Below are 20,443 nucleotides of genomic sequence, written 5' to 3'. Positions count from 1 at the left end.
TTAGCATGCAAAAAAATCATTTTATTTTTTGCTTTAAAGTAAAAACAGTTTTTTTTTTTTTTCAATTAATTAAATATATTTTTAAATTATAAATTAATTAAACTGACAGTTTATTAAATTTTTAGAATAATAAAAACTTGATTTTTTTTTTAAGTATAAATATATAAAATATATTTACTGCAATTTCTCTCATCTTGTCCCCAAGGACAATCCATAACACCATCGCAAACATGTGAATCTGCCATACATCTTCTTTCACCGCAGTGAAGTGTTGGCTTGTCAATCATATCATACATTGACAATTTATTATTATTATTGTTATTGTTATTACTAATGCTGGAGCCAAGGACAGACGAATATTGCGATGTAATGGTAGTGGTTGTAATAGTAGTAGAGAGAGAAGAGGTAGAAAGTTGACAATCCCCGCATCCAATCTCGTCAGTACGATCGGCGCAATCCACGTGCCCGTCGCACTTCCAATCGAGCGGAATGCATCTGGTACCGTCGCATTGAAAACCACTGATGCAAACTGCAACGTGAAAATCAAATAATGTATTTAATAGAGAGAGAGAGAAGGCTGTAGTCCTGTGGAGCTGGAAGTATTCATTCACTCGTAATGCCAATGATAAAATTTCATCATCTATTTTTAATTTCAAGCGATGACGATTTGATATACGTTGAAATTTTGGTAACCACTTCTATTTGCTGTCAGTGAAAGAGTCTTTTTTAGGTTTTAAATTGGTTTCAGAGTTTATTAGCTTTTTTTTATTTGTTTGACTTTTTTTTCTGTGTGACCATTCGCTAGTCATTTAGTTTGACAGGTTTATTTCGAGATTCTATTTAGGAGATAACAGTACAATTTAACTTGACGTTCAACTGATAAGAAAAATAGAACATTGAAGGGACAAGATGTTATATTTATGTAAGTGATTAATTTATTTATGTTGCATGCCTACTTACATCCTTATTTGATTAGTATATATAGAAAAGATCTGGGCAAAATTAGGCATTCATAAATTTTTGAAAAAAATGTTTTTTTCAAAGCAGTTTTAAAATGCATTTAACGATACCCTACCAAAAAATCCATGGGAATGCAGCCTTAATTCCTATGTCGGTTTCCACATGGCGTTTTTGAATAGGTTTCTACATGATTTCCTATAGGAATTCAATATAGATTCTCACATGGGTTCCTATGAGAATCCACACGATGCTAAATCCATACGGGAATCTAGTATGGATTCTTATGTTGATTTTTATGAAAATTTCTCATGGGAATCTTCACTATATCAAAATGGGAATCCATGTATCTGCAGATACCCATGGTTTCCTACATGGATTCTTACATAGATCCATACACCTATATTCCTATGGATTTTTACAAAAATACATTCACATATGGATTCCTATGGATTCTCATGGAATTTCTCATGGATTTTTTTAAAGGGTACAATAAAAAAATGAAGACATTGAAAATTAAATTCTAAAATAAAAATTTTTAAAAAACCGGACGATTTGAATTATTAAAAATTAATTTTGAAAAAAATGGGAGATGATTTTTCTTTACCTAGATAAAAATATTTAAAGAGCTTTCATTAGAAAAAACTTCCCTTCAATAAAATATATAAAAAAAATCTGAATAATTTTGATGATAGAAATTTAAAAATTAAATTATATCTTATAAATAGAGATATAGATTAACATAAATTTATAAAGTTAATTTAATGATTAAAAACAGTTAAAAATAAATTGCAATATTGAATGGCATGTACATTTATAGATATTTATTTTCGTTAAAAAATGTAAAAAATAAACAAGATAAGTTTCCAAGATCCCAAGTCTTAATCGGTGTTTTTTGTTGCAAAACAATTTTATTGTTTACCATAACGTGACTGTCGAAATGTCAAATAAATATTTACAATTGATGGTGATGACTCATGACACTGCAGTTATGATAATTTAAATTAATAACATTGTATATAATTAATTATTCAGTAATTGATAATAGTGTGTTATAAATTAATATAATTTATTAATAAATGCATATTATAAATGCACAAATTTGTATGATAACAATACAAATAATTAATTTACTCAGTTCAGGATATCGATCTTCAAAGTTGCCGCTATAAAGTTCAATATTGAAGGATTAATTTTTATAAATTATAATCAATAGCAAGGGGAAGTTCTGACTTTGATAATATATATGTACGATTTCCTACTATAGTTCCGATAATTCTACCCACATCAGCGTTAATATATTCGTATACATATATATGCCTGCACATATATGCATATATGTGTGTGTGTACTTGCGTTCATTTAATCAATCGGAAATAGGATTAAAGTCTTGATAATGGAAATGCGGGAGTAAAAAAAAATTTAATTTTAATTAATGGTTAAAAATAGTATAATATTATCGGATTGATAATCTTAATGAGGATTCGATTACTGAACTAATTTAAACAAAGAAAAAAAAATTTGTTTGTTGTTTTAAACTTTCGATCCTGGGTCAAAAAAATAATTTAAAATTGACTTTTTTGGCTGGAATTTAAATCAATTATATTACAACCGAGTCAAATTTGATTTTTTTGACGAATGAATACTAAGTAGGTCAATTTGGCCAAAAGCAAAAATTCATACTCCAGTTATTATCTTGACCCAGGATAAATAAGTTATTAAGTTACTTGTAATAATAAAACATAAGTTTGTTAAATGATGATAATTATGTGGGTCAATTATTTAAAGTAATCGTAATATAATTTCCGGTATTTTAATAAGTGAGAATGATGAAAAAGAAAACGTGAGATATCTGAAATCGAATTTAATTTAAATTCACGAAAGAATTTCAATCAACATCACGTTGACAATGATATTATCATTATCATTATTTTTTATTGAAGTACAGAGGTATATAAAGCGAGGATTTATTTGAACTAGTCAGAGTGAAAAAGTCTCAAGTTAAGTTGAAGATTTTTTTTTTTCGTTGACTTAAAAACTTTGAAACTTTGGTAAGACATTTTTAATTACTTTAATTATTTGGTAGTTACTGCTGAGATAAGAATAAAATTCCGGTCACTTCACAATATTCAATATTCAAAATAATTTATATATATTTGACAAACTCAATTTTGCTTGACTACACATACAACTTTACTATAAGAACGCTACTAAAATTTATTCTACATAAATCATAAACGTCAATTTTTGATAAAATATATGAATTTTCTATCAAATACTAAATCCTAACTTTATTTTTTTGTTTTTGAACTAATTGTTACCTAATGCAATAAATAGAGGTCACTATCAATACATTTCTGAAGATCTCCGCAGAGCAAAACGTTTTTTTTCTCAAATTTCTAAGAAATTTGCTAATTCAAAATTTGAAATTTTTACATTTTGATAATTTTCTTTTTGAACTTTCATCCACGTAGATCTGCACAGGCCTACATAAATATAAATAACGAAAAAAATTTGATTTATGTCAGTTCAAGTGAAGTGCAGGATTTAAGTCCCTATTTTCGGACGTATTTATTATATATGTTCATTATAAATATATGACGGTTGAATATTAAGATCTAATAGCACTAATCAAACAAATTTAATATTACTGACAAACTGTAAACTATTAACACCATATAAATTAATTTATTTCAGAATATTCGTTGAAGCAAATAAAAATGACCTACTGGAGTAGAATTTTTGTAATAATAAACTTGTTTATAATTATGACTATAATTGAAGTACAATCATATGTACACAATAAATATTCCGATAAACTTGTATGTAATGATCTGATAACATATCGCGTATGTCATTATACGTGTGTACCGGGGGCAAAGTGGATAGATAATCAATGCCGCCCAATTTGCTCTGATGCTGAAATTTGGAGTAATGGCGCATGCGAGCCAAAATGTTCATTCGGGTATCGTTGGCTCGACGGAGATTGTCAGCCGTTATGTTCATACGGTACCAAATGGATCAACGGACTTTGTCAACCACCAGAAGAACCTAGAGAGTGCTCATCTGGTATCGACTATATTTTTGGCAAATGCCGCAATAGTTGTTCCCATAATCAGATTTGGATAAACAATCGCTGTAGACCGAGATGTCCTGAAGGGGAAGTTTTTATTGACAATGAATGTAAGTCGAAGTGTTATAATGGCTATCGCTTGATTAATAATCAATGCCGACCAAAATGTTCGACTTCTGTTCAGGACTTTTTAGTAAGACGGATTACAACTAATTGTTGGAATTAATTATTACTACTGTTATTATTGTCAGAAATAAATTTTTGAAAAAATATAATTGTAAATTTAAACAATATTTTTTGTATCAATAATTAAATAATAAAAAATATTTTGTATTAAAAAAAATTTTCTCACTTTTTTATATAAAAGATAACATTAATATGAATATTCTGTATACTGACCTGGTTTTTTGGCTCTTTCTGCAGCATCAATGACCTCTTGATGACCAACACAAACATCGGGATCAGAATTTTCAGGAAAAAAATCACAAGCTAAATAATCTGGTATTTTTAATCCAAAAACGGTTAAAAAAAATCCGCAACGTCTTGTCATTTCTATAATTAACAAAAAATTTATACACAAGCGTATTATTTTTTTTTGAAGAGACTTGTTGTGACCTTATTAAATTTTTAATTTTTTTCATAGTGAAAATGAATTTTAAATTATGGAAATACTTGATAGTTTACCATTACAAAGACTGCGGCATGGCCGCACAACTTGACCACGTGATCCGCATTTCGGAACAAAGACATTACATAGAAATAATGCGGCAAGCTCGTAACACCTGACATCAACTACTGCTTCATAATTTTCCAACTCATGCTGTGCGTCACGTTGCTGAAAGTTACCCATGTAGTTTGGAAAAACAGTAAAGTTGTATGGTACCTACAATATATTTTAACCTTGTACATTATTTTATTTAACGCGATTTTCTGCGCATACTTATTAAATATTTTCTTTCAATTTAATTAAAACTTTACACAAACGCTTTCTTAAACTAATCCATTATACCCTAACATTGTTTATTATTTTAATAATTATTTATACAATAAGAATTTTACTCTAGTTTGACGTACTTTTTAGTTACCTTATTAATCGAGAATTTAAGAGCCAGACAAAATGGAGAACGAAAAATTTTAGTAGAAAAAATATTTTTCTAGAAATGTTTTTGAACCGTCATCTATTACCCAAACAATTATTTATGATTACGCGCACCGGAAATGAATTTGCTATTTTTTTTTTTAAGCTATTTTCGAAAAATTTTATTTTTGACAATTTTACTCTTTCATTGTTTCGGAAATTATAATTTTGTACGAATTTTTTTAAAAACAAGAAAAAAAAAAATTATTTAACGGCCGTTAAAAATTTTTTTTATTTTCCTCAAATATAAACGACCATTTTTCTTTACGTCCCCATTTCACTCTCCCGCGAATTACGACAGAAGAATATAATTTTTATTCCGAATCTAAATGACTTTTGGGTAATGAGATGTAAAATTATCGAAAATAAAATACCTCTGAGTGGAATCGAACCACCGACCTTGTATTATCAAGACAAATGCTCTTAACGCTGAGTTGTAGCGTCCATGTGTCTATTACGTCTATTACTTGAAGAACTTTTCATTTAGTTTGTAAAGACTCCTGTCAATGATAATGTCAATATTCGTTTATTCCATTTAAAATGTAATTGTAATTTCAAAATGTTTTACTGAAACTTATCTAATATCGCTTCGTATTTTTTTTTTTTAATTTTCCTATTAAGAATAAGGTAAGGAACCCAGTACCCGACCACATCTATATTTACTAAATTTCACTAAATATCGATTAACAAATACATGGAGTGATCGGATGCTCGTTTCCAGATCGGATACTAAGTCTTTTACCTTACGTACACTGTAAAAAAATCGGAAGTAAATTCGAATTTTATTTCAATCTGAATTTTCTCCGTCACTCCGATTTCTGAAGTTAAAAAAAAATACTCCGCATACGGAGTAAATAGGGAGCTTGTCTTTTCAGCGAAGTGATCCAGATTTTATTTCAATCCGCATTTACTCCGATTTTGATCCGCATTCGTTTCGAAAATTTTTAACAGTGTATCTAATATTAAATTTATAATTAATTATTAGTAATGCTCGAACCTATATCTTGTTAATTCAAAATTTAAACAGGATTATGTTGCTTCAATTTTTTTTTGACTTTTCGAACTTTTAATTTCTAAAATCAGACATTTATAAACCGTAAAGCTCTTATTGAATTTTTTAACTACTCTACTCATCAGCAATGTACTATAAAGAATATTCTAACAATGTATCATCCAGAACGAGTTACTTTAAAACTCAGTATGCAGTTTTCATAAAAGAAAAAAATTTTCATTTGAAATAAATTATAAAAAATTTATCATAAGTCAGGATTCTCAAGCTTTAGAAAAATCATATTTTTTCTTCGCCAAAGTTCTTGCAATCTGTTGAATATTTTAAAAAATATTTAAATCGAAGCCTTCCCGCTTTCCTACTTTTTTTATGACCTGAGCTTTTAAATTCCCCGTTTTTTTTTTATTTTTTTTTTTTTTTTTATTTTAATCCAGGTGTGACATAAATTTGTATAAACACCGCAGGATAGCAAGACATTTTGCAGCTCTCGCAATATTGTCACTCGAGCTAAAGGCGATTACAATTAATTGTAATGATACTAACGGATCGATGCAACAATTTGTTGGTTATTTCGTTTTGTATTCTTAAGTCGAAAGGGAAATTCTGAATTGATCCGATTAAATTTATTTTAAATAATTAGTTCGATCATTACTTTTTTTTTAGTTTTCTAATAGTTAGATTATTAATGAATAGGATGATAATAATGAGGATGATGATGATAATAATAGTACATTTGAATGAGCAATTAAAGGGCCTATAGAAATTGAGGAAGTTTGATTGTTCTACTTCGAATTCCAAACTGGACGAATGATGAAATGATAAATGTGATCATTAGTGCTGTAAATTGAATTGTGCGCTTCTTGAAATACTAAAGCACACAATTGATAATAGAGATACCAAATTATTTTACAATTACAGTTAATTGCCCTAGTATAATTAAATCAAATTTACATTTATACAATTTTTCTAGAATAGTATAAAGTTTAATTTTTTGTGAAGAAAACGTAAATTTTTATTTTTTAAATTTATGGTAATTTTTTTCACGTTAAATTACATCATCCCTTATGAATTTAAACTAACTCTACGGGAAAAAAGAGTCAATGTCTTGTACGTGCTAAAATCTCGGAACGCGTGCAACTAATGCTCATGACGGAGTGGAAAACAAATAATAAAAAAAAAAAAAATTACTCCGTCGCTATTGCGTTGTTTAAATTCCGGCGTGAAAAATGTCAGCCTCGAATTTTCATTTAAAAACTTTTTTTTTATTATTTTTCTTTCTGTCTTTGAAACCGTAAAAACTATTTATTTTACCGATTTTTTGTTCACTGAAGCGTAAAAAAATGATGCTATTTTTTTTTATTTTTATTTGTTTAATTTACTTGATAAATTTTTTTTATACTAAAATTAATGAAATCAATTGAGTAAAATAATTAATATTTTAAATATTGTAATCAATATTTGTAATATAATTACAGTCGACTACCCGTCATAAGCCTGGCCTAGGGAACGTAGGGGAAATTTTTCTTGTAATTTCAGTCTTCCCACTACCGTGCGTTTAGTTTTGTTCTCGACTACCCCTTATAAGCCTGTTTTATTTTATATCATTTTAAACGTCATATTTACGTTTTGTTACAAACGCGACTATCCCGATTTTCCTGGTGCTTATTGCGTTAAAATAAATACTCATCTTTTTACACTAATAATAATTTAAATGCAAAAAATTGTAATGATAACGGTATTGATTACAGTAATAATAAAAATAATGATTTTATTGATCAACTTAATGCTCAAGAAAACTTTTAAATTGTAACAGAAGCTTTGGATGTAATTAATGATTGCAATTATGAATAATAAATTATATTTTACTTAATAATGATTAAATTATTATCCGCGAAACATAGATAGTAAATTTTCATCATTAATTTTGATATTTTTTCCTATTGTTAGTTTATAATTTAGAGAATTTTAACGGAGGCTTATAACGGGTTCTCTAGTACAAAACTCTTTAAAGTGGTTAAGTGGGGAAGCTGTCTGGACTCAGTAACTCCCAATTGAAGGGAAGAGGCTTATGAGGGGTAGGCTTATAACGAGTAGTTGGCTGTATTTTTAAAACTTACCTTGTGATAGAGACAAAAAGTAACGATAACTGGAAGACAAATTCCGGGCGCTGGATTTTTTGGTTCTGCTAAATATGTTTGTATAGGGGGGCGAGTTACTGCAGGTATTTTAATTGTTTCATTGACAAATTTAACGTCACCTTGCGGATTTACTGTAAAATAAAAATATTTCATTCATCGTTAGAATTTACACGGTTTTTTTTTTTTAAATAAGGATTCAAATACTAAACAGTTCATACGAAAATATAATTTGTAGCGAAACTATAGACTTTAGAGAAAAATGTTGTGATAAAAAATTGTAGGAAATTAAATTTCCTACAAAAAAGGTCTCAGAGATTATTAACGTACTCCTGATAATTTCCAAGATATCGATAAAATTAACAAGAGATTAATTAATTTTAAGATGTTAAGCTTTGTTGCACTACTTTGAGTTGAGATTACGCCGAAATAATCAGATATACATAAAAATGATATAAATACTTTTTTATAGAGAATTTAATAAGCTTCCAAAGTGTTTATATACATTTTTGTCGTATCTATATTAGTATAGCTAGAATTTTGATTTTTTTACAATAACTTAATTATTTATATGAAAGTTTGTTAAAAAAAAAAATGTATATATATTTTTGAAAAAATTAAATAGACTCAGTATAGCGTGCAAAAGTACTACTAGTAATCAATAATAATCACCATGTAAATTTAATATTTTGTAGGTCAAATATTTGAACTATTTCGGAAAAATTTCAAATATTCTTTTAACTTGTATTCTACCCTAGGATTTAGTATTACATTTAAATGATTTATGATTATTCAAGAATATTTTACATACTATATCAAATACCTGTCGAAATAAATTTATGAATAGTACAATATTTTATCAATGTTATATTAAGTTATTTGATACTGCTATTTTAGTACCAAAGTTCATTTTATAAATTCATAAAATTAAAAACTAATTTATACAAAAGTATGTCACGGTAAGAAAAGATCGTGTAAAATGGAGTACCCAACAAATTTATGAGAAAAACTTTTTTAAAATGTTTTTATGCCATAATTTGTTACTTGTTTAATAATTATTTTACTGATTTTAAGCCGAGTAAAAATTTAATTGAGTAGAGCTGTGACTACTCGTTTTAAATAAATCCATAATACCCTCGAAAATTAATTGAAAAAATTAAAAAATGTGTTAATAAAATAAAATACTGACTAAAAAAAAATGACAGGTTATTGAATTAAATTATCATTGACCTTGACCTAAGTAATAATAAATAACGAGAAAAAAAAACTTACTTTTAAAATACACTAAGAAGCCTCCGGTGATAGCGATAAGAGCAAGTACATTAATTAAGATTTGAGCAATACGAAAGCGTAATCTTCCTCTGGATACATAATGACTACTAGGTCTTCTCATATCTCGTATTATCTTTAACAAAAAAATTTCAAAGTATTTTTAATTGTTCATTAGTAGGGTGATAATTAAATTTAAGATGATAAATAATTTATATTATGTGAAAATGTCCACAAGTTATTTTAAATATATGATAAATTAATTGGGAAAATTTATAGTAGTAATTTGAAGACTAGAGGTTTCCTTAGTTAATTAAATCGCCGGCAGAAAGATGCTATATATATGCATTGGTAAATGACTCTATATATAGGAGACAATTAATATACGACAAATTAAATTTTCTTACCCTGTGATGTAATGACATATTACTTCCACTGTGAAACCTGACGATTGTTTGTAAGCTTGCTGGTGTACTCATTGATTTTGTTATTGGACTACCCGGTGGTTCGGGTTCAGCGGTCGAAATCCTACCTATTTTTTTTTAACATTTCAATATAATTGTTATTAAATAATAATTATTATTAATGCAGAATGAGTTTGTAATAAATGAAGTTAAACTTTTTTTCAACATCCCTAATTTTTCTGACCCTCCCTCATTGTCAAAGTCATAAGAAAAAATAATAAATTACCCGATAAAATATAATGTTTTCTATCAAATTAGTTCACTGCACTGTGAAACATTGGGAGTGAATGCGGACACGGAAAAAGAGCAGTTGAAAAATTACAGTTTCTACAGAGAAAGCAGGCCCTCGGAGCAAAAATCGTTAAATATTGAAGCTTAAAGTGTAATTTTGGAAATCTGTTATAGCAATAAAATTAATGCAATTTTAAGCAGCAAATTTTACAGTTTAAAATGTAATTTTAGTTAAATAAATTTTTAAAGCATTATTTACTTTTTATTTTGAATTCTAGCTTTATCTAAAAATAATAGCTGACAGGTGAAATTGTAAAAATTAAGATTTATTGATCATGTATTTTTTGCTTTCTAAAATAATACTTCTTATTTATTGATAACATAAAAATTACACTGTGAGTTATCAATTATTAAGAATGATTAATGATCAGAGAAAAATCATAGCTCATCAAATTTTTAAATTCTATACCTTAACTAATTATTAATTAATTTTAGAATGAAATTTAAAATTATAAAATCTGTTTACTATAGAGAGCTGGACAATATCGAGTTTAAAACTGTAATTGTTGTTATGCCTGGGATAATAATGAAATTTTTACAGTTTCAGAGTCGCAGCGCTTTACTATATACTATATGAAACTGTAATAAATACAGATATGAGTTAAATTTTTCAACTGCTCTTTTTTCCGTGGATTGATTACGGATTTTATTTTAATCAAAATTTACTCCATCACTTGTAGTTTCCGAGTTTAAAAAAGATCACTCTGCATTTACTCCACTTTGGATAAAATTTTACTCCGAGAGGATCAAATAAAAAAATAGTCATCTGCTCTGCACTCCACTAATTTTTGACAGTGTGTTTTATTAATTTTCAGTTAAATAATGATTATTAATTATGAGATTACTAAATAAGTAATTAATAGACGTACCTTGAATTTTACTAAAAATATGTTTATGAGGCAGAAGAGGAGCTTCCATTGTTTTGCTGGTATAACTAGGTGAGCTTGTTTGACTAAAGCTGTCTGACGACACATTGCTGTCTTGTCTAATGCTTGCTGGTTTATTATTATTACTATTATTATTATTAGGCAGAGGATTCTGACAGATGGAGCTAAGGGGTGGGGGTAAATTCGTTTGAGTGGCCTTTGGCAATTTCTCTAATCGTTCAACCACTCGTTCTTTACGTAAATTATTCTGTAATATATTACGTGCTCTCTCCATATCTGAATTGTACTTTCCTTTGGCAAGTTGCTGCTTCTGAATTTCACGTTCACCTTGAAGCCGCTTTTCCAAGTTCCTCGATGCAGCTTGCAAAGCTTCAAACTTTGATCTCTTCTCAAAGTCCTGGTGGTTTTCCTCCTGATCGTGTTCGAACTTTGAACGTCGCGGTCTATTATTGGACAGACATAAGTTCATTCAAGTGAACTTTCATAAAAAATAACGTGTTATATTTAATGGATTTTATGTCATGTATTTAAATACTTAAATTTATTTTTAAAAGTAAAAATTAGTAAAAAAATAAAAACCTAATTTCGAACAAAATAAACTTTAATCAAAATTTAAATATAAATTTCGTCTACCGAATTTTTAGAATACGATGTAATGAGAAAAAATAATTCTATAATATATATATATATTAAATTTATGAAATAATAAAAAATTATTACGGCAATAAAAAAAAATTCAATTACGTATAAAAATAAATAACGATTATTATTTTTTTATTTATCAATTAAAATGATTAAGAACAAAAATAAAATTGTTTTAAAAGACGAGCGAGTTTTAAAAACATATATATTATGTTTCATAAAAATAAAATGAAATTTCAGGGGTTGAGGAGAATAAGGCAGCCTCGAAAAAGTTTCCAGTTAAATTTATGAGGCTCCGTAATTTTGTACTATTGAAAAGTTTGAACTGCATGCAGGAAAGTTTATGCAGGAAAATATATAGGCCTTATGTCTATATATTTATTGCCTGTACACCAAAATATAGTCGGGCAATTTGTTATAAATATTGAGGTGATAAAAATGAATAAGAATAAGAAAATTATTTAAAGGAAAATAAAAAAAAAAAAGAAAAGAATTTAAATTACCTTGAGTTTCTAGAAAAGCCATTATTGAGCCTGGGTTGATTAGCTTGGGCGGTTGTAGAGCGAGCAATTTCAGCAGCGATGATGATCTCCTCGTGAAGCCTCTTATCAAGATCACGAGCGGCTTTCTGAAGCTCTTCAAAGCTTGACTTAAAGGTTACCACCTCGCAAGCCTCTGGTAAAAATCCCCCACCATTTTTATCAAAGCCTGGAGCGCCGAAGTCACGAGTCTCGGCAGTTTCCAAGTCCCCAGCTGCTGGATGCTTTGATACCGACTGGTGCTGATGCACATTATTACACTCTACTCTACTTTCTGATATAGATGATGTTGATTCAAGGTCAATGAGTTTTTCATTATCAATGTCCTCGTACTGCTTCTGCTGTTGCCTCCACATTAATTGCAACGGACGATCAGACACTAAATTCTCCAGTTTATTGGCATCGAGACTGTACTTTCTTCCTTGTAATTTACGCCGATTTTCCGTTATAAATATCGGCTTTTCATTTTTTTTACGAACTGGTATTGGTGGTGGAGTTTTTTGTAATATCTATCAATAATATTATTATTATATATAGAAAGAAACTTATGGATTTATTAAATCCTCAATTCTACAGATTTTTTACTTAATAACTTTTTTTATTACTTTTATTTCAGTCAACTCAACAATTGACGAACTAAAGTACATATTTTTGCATACTTTAATCTCGCGTTTGACCTTTGAATGAGTGTTAGTAAATTTTCACAGTGTGTCTCTCATATATATTCATGTACGTCATTTTATACTAAATCGACGATTTTATTTAAATTTTTTTTTGGCTATTTTTTGAATACTTAGAGATTTTGTCCATATTCAAAAGAACTTGCATGTAAATTATATACATATATATGTTGCAATTTATAATATTTGTTCCCGTGATAATCAATTATATCTTGAAAAAATTTAGTCAATATATAAAATGAAAGGATCAATTTTTTTAAAAAAATATAAATTATTGTAAATGACAAACAAAAAAAAAGTATTTATATTTTTATACATATAATTTATTTTAATATTAATTTATTCGAGTGTAAAATCGTAGAACTGCTAAATCATGAAGAAATATCAAAATATAATATTAACCCTATATATATATATATATATATATATGTTTAGCTTAGTACGAGATTAAATGAAGCAGAATTTAAATTGACAAGTTGTGCAGATTCATAGTAGAGAGTTTGATACTTATTTTCTCAAGTAAAACAGAGAGTAGAGGATGAAATGAAAAAATAAAATAAATAAAAAGAAATGAGAGTGGATGCAGTTAGAAAACTATTTCGTTCCAGTTATTGGATCGTGCATAACGTACCGCAGGAGTTTCGGAATGACGTCGTGGTAATGGTGGCTGAGGGTGATTTCCGCTGACCAACACGAGTGAACCACATGCCGGAAGTGCCATACTATTCGTTCGAATTTGCCTTAATACAAATAAGTTATTTTTTTTATGACATGTAAATATTAGAAACAATAAATCGGCAAATGCGCAGGTGCTATCACATCTTTTTTCTTTAGTAAAATTTCGTTGCGGCTCTGGTTTCAAAAGTTTAATTTTTTTTTTTTAAGCGGTTTCGAATTGGTACTGCAGTTAATTTTTAAAACTTTCGAAACCCTCGTTAAACTCAAAAAAAAAATTAATAGAAAATATGAAAATTGAATTCGTTAGGAAAAATTGGGAAAAATTAATGGCCCATTTTAGATACTTAGTAAAATAATTTGTCTGAGCTTTTTATCACTTTATTATTAAGGTTAAGTAATTCATTTTATAACAAGATAAATTAATTCCCAGGGTATACTTAATCTAAACTGCTAATTTATTTTTATTATTTTTGAAATTTATTATGGGCTTAGCTCGTTCTTGAACAAAAATAAAATAAGAGTGAGTTTATTAAAATATTATGAAAACTTAATTATTATTGAAAAAAATTTAATGAATTTTTTTGATAATTAATTTTATATTGAAAAATATAAGCTTTTGTGTAATAATAAAAATAATAATGAATTATGAAGATAATTACTTTTTATTTACCTCGATTGACAAGTAGGATTTATATCAATCTCTCTGTTATCCATCCTCGACATTTCGCTCGCTGCCAATATTGAAAAAAAATATTTTATTCCAGAGATTAATTCAAAAAAATAAAATTAATTTTTATTTTTTTTTTTGTTACAAGGATTTAATAAATATATCAATAGGTATAATGAGAAAAGGAATGAATGGTTAATTGAACTGATGGAAACTGCAAAGTTAAATATTTAAAATTTTATATTTCATTAATATTAATCTAGACCGTAAATCATTAGCATTATAATCTATTGGTGTTTAATTTTTTCTTGTAAAAAAAAAAAATATTCAACACAAAAATCATTAATTTTAAATTTACAATTAAAAAAAAAAAGGTTCTGTCAAAATAAATCGGTCTGACTTAAGTTAAATTTTTCTACTTACATTGAATTTTTACTTTCTTTTATGCGATTTTTTCATTGCATTTTTTGAGATTAAAAATAAACAAAAATTACAAAAACAGGGGCAAAATGACCGAGTCAAAATTTTTATATTTCATATTTAAATTACAAAAAAAAAAAAAATAGTGACTTTTTTTTTTAAATAAAAATTTTAGTGGCCATTTGACCCCTTGAAGCAGAAGTATATCATTTTCAATGTCAAAACTCAGTAAAAATTAAAAACCAAAAATTGAAATTTTTTTCAAAACGCCTCAACTTGCCCCGTTTTTCCAACACGAAAAAAAAATGATAAAAATATAAAGTTGATGATTAACGTGCAGTCAAATGAAATTATTGCGTAGTAAATTATTACTCCCGACTACGGACCTAAATGCAAAGTTTACCTAGCACGAGGTTATTAACACGATTGATGTATGTTGAAACTTAATGTCCTTTGAGTGCAGCCAACTGTTGTCAATAGAGACAATGGCATACACTATTCCCATTAGCTGGAGAAACTCATGCCCTAATTATCACTGCTAATGTATGCTTATGCTTATATTGAGCTTCTAAACTTCAATTTCCGTCAAACCAACTTACACAAATTTTATTAATAAATCTTTTATCATCTCCATAACTCAACCACAGGCAAAAGATCCAATTGGGTAATTAATTTTATAACTAAAATTCAGTTAAAGTCATTACGACTTTAATTCATTTTTCCTTTTTACGCATAAATTTTATTCACTAACTATTTTATTTATTAGATTTTATGTCATTTTTATCAATTATTTACTGAGTCTAAAACTGTACTACTAAATTTTTTTATCTATCTATTAATTATGGAAATTAAATAAAATACTGATTTTAAATTGTTTTGTTATAATCAAATAAAAAAAAAAAAAGTATTAAACTAAATTCATTTTTGATACTTTTAATTGAATAAATTTAAGTCCACATATACAATAATTATTCTATGCGATATATTTTGACGGATTATTGGTACAGGTACTGATTTTTAAAAATTATAAAGATTCTTTGTAAAGAGATTAAATAATCTTTTATTATTGATTTTATAATCAGCACTGATATTAAATATGAATTCATGGATATTTTGAACCTCTATTGATCAAGCTAATTAGTTTTAATTAATCATTGAAAAATTCTCAAACAAAGAATTTTTCTACCATAAAATTTAAATTATGAAATTTTGAATTAAATGAACGGGAGTATGGGATTATTCCAAAAATTTAATAGTCCCATGGTTAAATTGATAATTTATCAAAACTTTTTTTTTTGAATTTGAGAACTTCGGAAAAAATGTGGATTTAGTAAAAAATTTAAATGGATCAAAGCTGCCGTGGGTGGTTCTGGTAAATATATGTCTATATATATGAGTAAGTATTAAATAACATAATTGTATAGAACGTATAGAATGTAAATATGAATATATTCATTATGTATACATATGACGATAACATATTGGTTTTGGTGGTCAAATAATATGCAGATATAAAAATATGAATGTGGACAATTAAATTGACCGCAAACGTAATATGAATTATTACTATTTTGTTAATTTATGTAAATTTAATTGCTTTAATAAACAAGTATTTCAAATATTTACCGCTACTTTGTAAGCCAGTTAATTAGATTTGTTTTCCGCATATCCGTTTATTAAATCCTTCTATCATTTATTACTGTTATTAAATTTAATTATATGTTTTGAGATAAATTTCTGTTGTTATCAAATTGTAATTGCTTATCGTAATTGGTGATAAGTGATAAGTAATTTTTTGCTGGTAAAAGAATCGGGTAATTACAATTTGTTGCTAAGAATTATATTTTATGATACATTAATTTTTTTTTTATAATTTGTTTCCTCGGTACTGTTACGTCACGTTATTACGTATAACCTTAAATTATACGGAAAAAAATGATAAATTGTCCTCCAGAAAATATGAGATTTCAGGAAAATTTAAAATACTAACATCTATTTAATGCTTTACTTTACATTTTGACGATATAAAATTAATGATTAATTTTTTGTTATTTATTAACTTTTTTTTTTTCTTGACAAAAAAAATTGAACTATTGGAAATTTGAAATTAGAAAATTGTAGAATAATAATAGAGATTATTGTTATGAGAAAAAAAAACTGGTAGAATATAACGTTCAATAGATATTAAAATAACAAAGGATCAGTAAAATATATAGAAAATCCCAAAGAATCGGTGAAAAGATATTCTTATAATGATTTCATACAATTCGTAATTCCTATCGTTTTTTTCCCGCTCATTCTATCTAAAAATCTTGTGGAGATTAAATGGCATTTCATTTCAAATATATATAAACTGTTTTTTTATTTTTCCAAAATTGAGATAAAGATAATATTTTTATCAAGTAATATCGATATAATATATTTTTGTCACGATTGAAAAAACAAAAATAGTAAAATTGACAGGATGAAAAATGTAGCAGAAAAAAAAATGTGACATTGAAAATAACATTGAATCGTTTCCACATTTTTATATCACCATAAATCAAATGAATATTCAAGAGCTACATGAATCATACCTATGAAATAATTTTAAATCATATTCATCACAAATCTATCTATATATATTTGTATACATACATAATCATTTTTTTGCATCGATAAATTCAATTTTGATGTTTTCATAAATCACTATATAAAATATTTAAATCAACAAATGTTGATATTCTATTGATTAAACATTTTTTACATATGTATATACCAGCTTACCCAATTTATTGCATTTATTTAACAAGAGTAATCCGTAATGGATAAAAAAAAAATTTTTTTTCCTTTCAATTTACTAAAAATAATAATTACAACAATGAACCTTAGGAAAAATGATAAGAGTGATATAATGATCGACTTTCGGATGAAACGGTCTTTTAGGATGATATAATAGTTGTCATAGTTTACAAAGGATGACAGGGTACAAGTAAAGAGTTTGCTTTTCACTTCATCGACTTTTGCTTTCAGGCTAATACATTTTCTAAAGTATCTTACTTCATCATTATATTATATATATATATATATATATACATATATACAGAAGAAAAACTCAACTTGAATCAAGAATTTTTTTTGTTTCGAAATCGAATTCTTGTTTTAGATCATTCTTGTTTTCAATTCGAAGAAATGATATCTTGCATCAAAAACGAGAAAATTTATTTTTTGATCAAATCTATGATGACTCAAACGAAATTTTGTTATTATGGCGCAATATTTTTGTCCTAATTATATTATTCCCTTGGTATGAGACACTAGCTACTCGATTAAAGGCTGCAGTTTATCGCAGAACATGTACTTTCTTTTTTTAATTAAAAAATTGATGCCAAAGTTACTTAATATTTTGACGTTCCAATTTAACTTTCAAAAAACACTAATTTTGAACGGAATGGAACTCTTGCCTTTCGGGTTATACGCCGAGATATTAGAACCTAGAATTGTAACTATAAATTCTATGACAATGGTATAGAGATTTCTGTTCTTTATGGGTTGAACAGTCTATTGGGGGTACTTAAAAACCAAGTCTGATTTTATTGGATTGAATTCCTACCACTTCTGTTTCAAGTCAGTAATACAGTTCGAACATTAATTTGAAGTTCTTTGAGCAAAATAAACTTTGTTTTCAATTAAGCAGAATTATACTTGGGTCAAAAATTCAAATTTATCAATTTTAAGAAAACAATACTCTTGAAACTAAATTTTTTTTTCTTAATAACAATATTCTCGGATCAAGTAAATTTTTCTTGATTCGATTTTTTTCTTCTATATATATATATATTAGTATATATTTTACTGTGCATGTACATTTATTAAATTGAGTTATAATTAATCCTTCAGTACATTTGATTAAAAAAAAAAAAGAGAGCTTGTTACCAATAACGTTAAAAAAAAAAATAAAGTTTTTTTTCTGACGTATAATGATGTAGAAAGTTGTGTCGAAGTAGTACAAGTACACCCGCGTTTTTACAATCAACAGCACATATATGTACTCGTGTGCATATAAAAAGAAGATGAAAAACCGTGATTCCTTCATTTTATTCCGGAAGAGACGACAGATTCTTTTGGATGACTCCCGGATCACTCGGGAATAAAAATGAAAAAAATTTTAAAAACTGTTGAAAAGAAATAAAATAAAAGTAAAGCAGAGAAAAAAATTTGTGATAAAAGCGACAAACGCGCACGACAAAGACTTCACCAAAGAGATTGGCCAGGGGGCTTAAAAAAAATTTATTCCTTTTACATCTTGTAGAAAACTTTCAAAGAACTTTATCTGACACAAGAAATACTCCAAGAGAATTTTTTTTAGTATCTTATCTTTGAATTCTATAGTATACAAAAAATATGTTGCTAAATGTTTTTTTTTTTATCCACAAAAATTAAAAAAAAAAAATTAAGTACAAACTGACACTTTGCATTACCAGATTTGGTAAAAAAAAAAAATTTGTGATTTGTTTCGAGAAAAAAATTAAAAATAATTAATTAGGGGTAAATAATTATTGATATTGTTAAAAACATATAAAAATACTTACAATAGAACGTAACTCCGTATGATGACAAAATAAAAAGTAATCAGAAAAAAAAAATGAAATCGTTGAAAAAAATTTTTTAAAAACACAAAAAAATAGACAATTAAAATTTCATTTTAAATTTTACCATAGTCGGTAATTGAATTAAGTAATTGCCACTTGAAAAGTTCACAATCATTGATCTTTAAATAATCCATACAATTAAAATAATTACATTTAATAAATTATTAAATTACTGTTAATAAATATGGATTTGATTTTAGTATATATTTCAAAAAATTTTAAATACTCATTAGCATAAATAATTAATAACATAAATGGGTAATTATCAATTAATTAAAATAAAAAATAATGAGTGTAAATATTTTAAAATACTGATTCGCGATCACACGTGGATGACCGTGTGTACTACGTGCGTGGGTGGTAGCGTACTACTGAGCCGCTCGACGACGGGCTGTCGACGTTATCGTACAGCGACGGTAACAGCGACCCAGCCTCCCCTTGAGCCCCTGGTATCTACATCCCTCATTTGAGTCCCTTGCGCAGGGCACCCAGGACAACTATATCTCAACTAAACTCAACTCACACTCTACACAGCATACTTCATTCCCCCTTTTTAAATTTAAAACCATCTCCGAACCACTTTACATACTCTCTGTGTCTTATAAATTAACATTCTAAATAAATTCAATTGTTTAAAAAAATTTTAAATTCTTAGTTTTAGTTTTTTTTTATTTACGGGAATTAAATTTATTGTTTGAAATAAATGAGATGCCAGTTTGATGATGAAAATAAACTTGTGAAAAATACTGGAATTATTTATTTACTTATTAATTATTTTTTATGTAATTGGAATGAAAATAATAAATATTTGAGGAGATTAAACGCGGAGTTGTTCTATTATAGATCAAATTAAAAGGAGGTCATTTTTTATTACTTTGATCGGGATATTAAAATTTTCTTGTGAAGTTTAATTTATATCTGTGAATTTTTTAGATGAACTTTTTTTTTTAACAATTTTTTTAT

General features: G+C 27.1%; 1 protein-coding gene across 1 annotated transcript in view; it reads right to left on the bottom strand.

Moving 5' to 3' along the window:
- Window positions 1–20,443, bottom strand: part of LOC103576487 (uncharacterized) — a 131,132-nt gene that overhangs the window by 5,571 nt on the left and 105,118 nt on the right. Inside the window, exons 3-12 of the mRNA XM_014443240.2 lie at window positions 14,433–14,493; window positions 13,716–13,824; window positions 12,369–12,913; window positions 11,206–11,666; window positions 9,989–10,113; window positions 9,585–9,717; window positions 8,295–8,446; window positions 4,715–4,913; window positions 4,430–4,582; window positions 179–529 (exon numbers count right to left, since the gene is read on the bottom strand). Coding sequence (XP_014298726.1) covers window positions 179–529; window positions 4,430–4,582; window positions 4,715–4,913; window positions 8,295–8,446; window positions 9,585–9,717; window positions 9,989–10,113; window positions 11,206–11,666; window positions 12,369–12,913; window positions 13,716–13,824; window positions 14,433–14,485 — 2,281 coding nt within the window. The 5' untranslated portion in view covers window positions 14,486–14,493. The remainder of the gene's footprint in view (window positions 1–178; window positions 530–4,429; window positions 4,583–4,714; window positions 4,914–8,294; window positions 8,447–9,584; window positions 9,718–9,988; window positions 10,114–11,205; window positions 11,667–12,368; window positions 12,914–13,715; window positions 13,825–14,432; window positions 14,494–20,443) is intronic.

This window comes from Microplitis demolitor, chromosome 5, assembly GCF_026212275.2.
Source record: "Microplitis demolitor isolate Queensland-Clemson2020A chromosome 5, iyMicDemo2.1a, whole genome shotgun sequence".
In the NCBI taxonomy this organism is placed as follows: Eukaryota; Metazoa; Arthropoda; class Insecta; order Hymenoptera; family Braconidae; genus Microplitis; species Microplitis demolitor.
The sequence above is the reverse complement of the archived record's forward strand: the minus strand, read 5'-3'. Positions and strand labels throughout refer to the sequence as shown.